Below are 3,934 nucleotides of genomic sequence, written 5' to 3'. Positions count from 1 at the left end.
CACCACCACCACCACCACCACCACCACCACATCACCACGACGACGACCACCACCACCACTACCACCACACGCCCCAGGTACTCACACAACAAACAAACAGGATGGGGAACGAATCACCCTTTGGGATGGATTCTAGGCTTCCGACCCTCTTCATCCCCCAAATGCTGTGTTCTGGATTTGCCAGCTTAGGAGCCCAATGTACAGCTCAGCCAGCACTCTACCCCAGAAAACCCTTGGTGTTCGTGTTCAGGAGAAAATCTATCCGACCCGTACAGCCACAAAAGAGCAGGAAAGAGAATTGAATGGAGAAATTAACAAATAACCACAAGCAGCCCAAAAGCCATGCAAGATATGGGCGAAAGGCTGGAAAGTTTCAGTAGAGGACCGTAAACTAAAGTTTGTCCGGCACTTTCTTAGACTCAAGCCCTGCCACTGCGCGCAGACTAGAAGGGACGGGCAATTAATTAATGAGCCCTTCTAGTCCTCCTTCCCCACCTACTTTCAGCGTGAAGAGTAGAGGCAAGATAGTTAAGACTCACTCTCTACAAACAAAGTTGGATGAGGGTGATGAGACATGCAGAAGAGGGTAAAAGGGGAAGAGCGAGCCAAGAATCGAGTATCTCACCTGGCGTTGGTGCAATCGGTGAACAAAGTTTCAAAGTCTTTCCTGGTAATGAGTTTGCAGCGGTTCACCCCAGGCTGAATGGCTCCCAGCCCGCGGAGGATCCGGACCTGCTCGACAGTACACACCACGGGGGATATGTCCAGTCTCTTCAGTTTGGTGTACACTGTGTGCAACCCTCCCACCAGATGCTTAAGAAAGAGATCAAAGACTTGCGGCAGGCAGATCAGTTCCTGGCCGTCCATCAGGAATGAAGCCACCTTCACCCCATGCATGTCGACCATCCTGCACTCGGTGTTGGTGTTGCCGCTGCCTCCGCTGCCACCGACCCCACCACCCCCGGCGCTGCTAGCCATGAAACTGTTGATCCTATTGGGGGTGAGACGAGGCGGATCTCCAGGAGTCGAATACAGGGGTTCGGCCCGAAATAAGCCCCCCGGGATGCCGGCGCCACTAGAAGTTGCAGAGATCACTGGAGGTGCAGAGACAGCCATGGTCATTCCGTCTCAAATCGTAGGTCCTCGGGCCCTCGCTCTCTCGCCCTGTCTCCTCTGTGTCCCTTCGCACTCGCTCGCTCACTCTCGTGCTCTCTCTGGCGTGCTATCACTCGCTCAGAACTGTTCGCAAGTCTACAGTGGCATGGCTCACGCTAAAGCTCACCCACCACCCAGCAGACAGTGAGCAGCCTCTACCCGCCGCGGCCTGAGACCCCACCCAATCACACCCCCTCCCGAGACTGGCAGCCACCCTTAGCCAATGGGCTCCAAGTCCTCGGCTTCCAAGCGCGCCGAATGGCTGCCTCCCGCAAGGAGGTGGAGACTCCCTGGCCCTCCTCCTGGCTACCTGAGGCTGTTCAGGGTTTGCGGGTGAATCTGGATGGAGCCCGTGAAGGGGGCGGTGTGGTTCCTTGGCTTCTTCCTTGCAATCTGACAAAAGAATTGCAGTTATCACGCAGAGCTCTCGAAGTGGCCTAAGCTACGGACCCCTCCCCTCCGCGCCCTCGACGTGGGAACACAAAGCCGCACTCTAGAACGTGCCTCTCCCCCAATCCCGCGCCACCGTGCACCTGGGTTCAATCGAGGAAAGGAAGGTAGCAGTTCCAATTCCATTTTCACGTTACTCCCAAACTGCGGGAACTTAAGAGATGGCTTCGCCCAGCTTCCTGGAGAAAGACTCCAGCGAGTTCAGAAGTAATCAGGTCAGCCTTTCTTCAGCTCGTCTTGCGCTCTTGGTTTAAGTTCTCTCTTACTCAGCGCACAGAGGAACCAGCGTACAAGATCGCACTCAAAACAAAGTTGCAGGGTGCTAACCTACTCCTGATATTCAGCAGGCGCGGTGAGCCTGTGGACTTTGGAAAGCAGGCAGACACTTGATTTCTGGGTGGTAGACGGACGCCTCATTTTACAGTACTTCTGTCACTGTCCTGGAACAGTCTTCGCTTTCTGTGTCACCATCCCTTAATTTCAGGATTGCCCCGTCCCGGCTAACCTCGATAGAAAAAGTTCCTTTATGATGCGTGACAGTCATCACAGAATATGAGAGAAGAGCGAGGATTTGTACTTTTTAATATTGCTTTTTCTTCTCTCATCTATGGGCTTTGATGGACCAGTGATTAGAGCTCCATGTCCTGAATTGTATGTAGCTCAAGATTCCTCTTCCCCCACTTGTCACGTGCCTAAACGCAACTACAAGAGCTCATAATAAGTGAAATATCTAGGGAAGGTACATTCCAGAGAAAGGCATGGTCTTTCCCGCATGGTATATGGTGATTAGATCACTGTAGCAAAGTTTTAAGACACTTTGTCGAACTTTTGATTCTCTGAAATCAAGGTATTTCCTTTCCTGAGCTTCTCTCTTCTAGAGGTTGTTATTCAGAAAGTGAAATCCATGCTTCGTTTCCTTATAAAACGTTAATTAGCAATGATATAACTAAATCAACTTCTCCAATACACTTCCAGAATATAAATATTTTTTAAAAGTTAGTGAATTTTATTCAGCTCTTCCTAGCGGTATCAAAGGAAGAATGGCTGGGCTTTTTTCCTCCCTTAATAAGACATAAATGTTCTAAATTGGATTTTTCTGCCTCTCTCTTCAACATATTTTTGTCATTTCGTCAACCAAGTAGTAAGAACTACCCTTTGAGTCACTTCATACTGTTTCAATTTTTATTGTGTTTAGTCAGAATGCTAAGAAGTTGTAATGATAGTTGCTTTTGAAATACAATAGTAAGCGACCCTAACATAATAGATTGCAATGCATGCAGCCAGCCACAAAACGCTTTTAAAAGGCATTAAATATTTTTTGCTAGTTTGCTACTGTTGTGGGAAGAAAATAAGGAGCAAAAAAGGACAATTGAGAAGAAATAGCAGAGGCAGAAAAAGCCTCTACTTTTTCTTCAACAAAAAGTAGAGGTTTTCAAGAAAGAATACAAAAACACTAACAGAAATGTTTGTATTTACTAGTTTTTTTTTTTAAGATAAATCCCAATTTGTGTTCAACAGGTGTTTTGACAGAAATAGCTATTAAGTTGTGTGTTGAAGTAACTTACCTCTGATAACTTACTGTGATTGAAATTTCCAAGTGAATAAATTTAACTTTAAAGAGTTTTTTTTTTTTTTAATTCCTCTAATTGCATTTAAAAACTGGTATATTGCTTCACTCACAATATCAAGTCCTTTTTGTTTGCAGAGTGATTTGGAGTTTTCAGCAATAGAACATTACACAGATGTTTTGATGTTTCAAATTTAAGAAATTCTGAAAAATAAAAAGGAAAGGTGGAACATTTCAGGCTGCAATCATTACTTGTACTATTAAACAAATGTACTTTGACAACTTTAGGAAAAGCTCAAACTAGATATGTCTTATATATTTAATGTAATCTATCAGATATGTAGTAATATTTTAATTATTACCAGAGATTAAGGTTCAAATTCTAGTAGAAATACTAGAGACTAAAATTAGTCATTGATCATTGGAGGGTTAAAGTCCGAGCATTCAACACACAAAAGACCCTTGGATTCATTATTTGAATTCCCTCCCATTTGCAGTCTTTTAGAAAATAAACTTGGAAATTTTCTTAAGGTTACTTGTCATTTAAAGATTTAGTCATTTAGATCTAAGAGACCAGGTGTTATCTCCTTAGGTTTTCTTGATATTTTAATAACTATTTCTATTACTTTTATTTCTACTCTTATTGTTATTTATGCTTTGAGATTGAGACAATCAAATTCTGTATGCAGAATTTGTTTTTATCCTCCTAAATTTTACGTCTTCAATAAGCCAAACATATTTCTAAATAAGGCTGGGTTTCTA

At 44.3% G+C, this 3,934-nt stretch overlaps 1 protein-coding gene across 2 annotated transcripts in view; it reads right to left on the bottom strand.

Annotated features, from left to right (window-relative positions):
* The window catches only part of DACH2 (dachshund family transcription factor 2), a 688,009-nt gene extending 686,721 nt beyond the window's left edge, over positions 1-1,288 (bottom strand). For both annotated transcript variants that reach the window (XM_006905924.1, XM_006905925.1), the window contains exon 1: positions 626-1,288. In XM_006905924.1, the coding sequence (XP_006905986.1) occupies positions 626-1,122 (497 nt within the window). In that variant the 5' untranslated portion in view covers positions 1,123-1,288. The remainder of the gene's footprint in view (positions 1-625) is intronic.
* Positions 1,289-3,934: the final 2,646 nt, after the last annotated feature.

This window comes from Pteropus alecto, unplaced genomic scaffold, assembly GCF_000325575.1.
Source record: "Pteropus alecto unplaced genomic scaffold, ASM32557v1 scaffold231, whole genome shotgun sequence".
NCBI lineage: Eukaryota > Metazoa > Chordata > Mammalia > Chiroptera > Pteropodidae > Pteropus > Pteropus alecto.
Note: the sequence above shows the minus strand (reverse complement) of the source record. Positions and strands in the feature narration are given on the sequence as shown.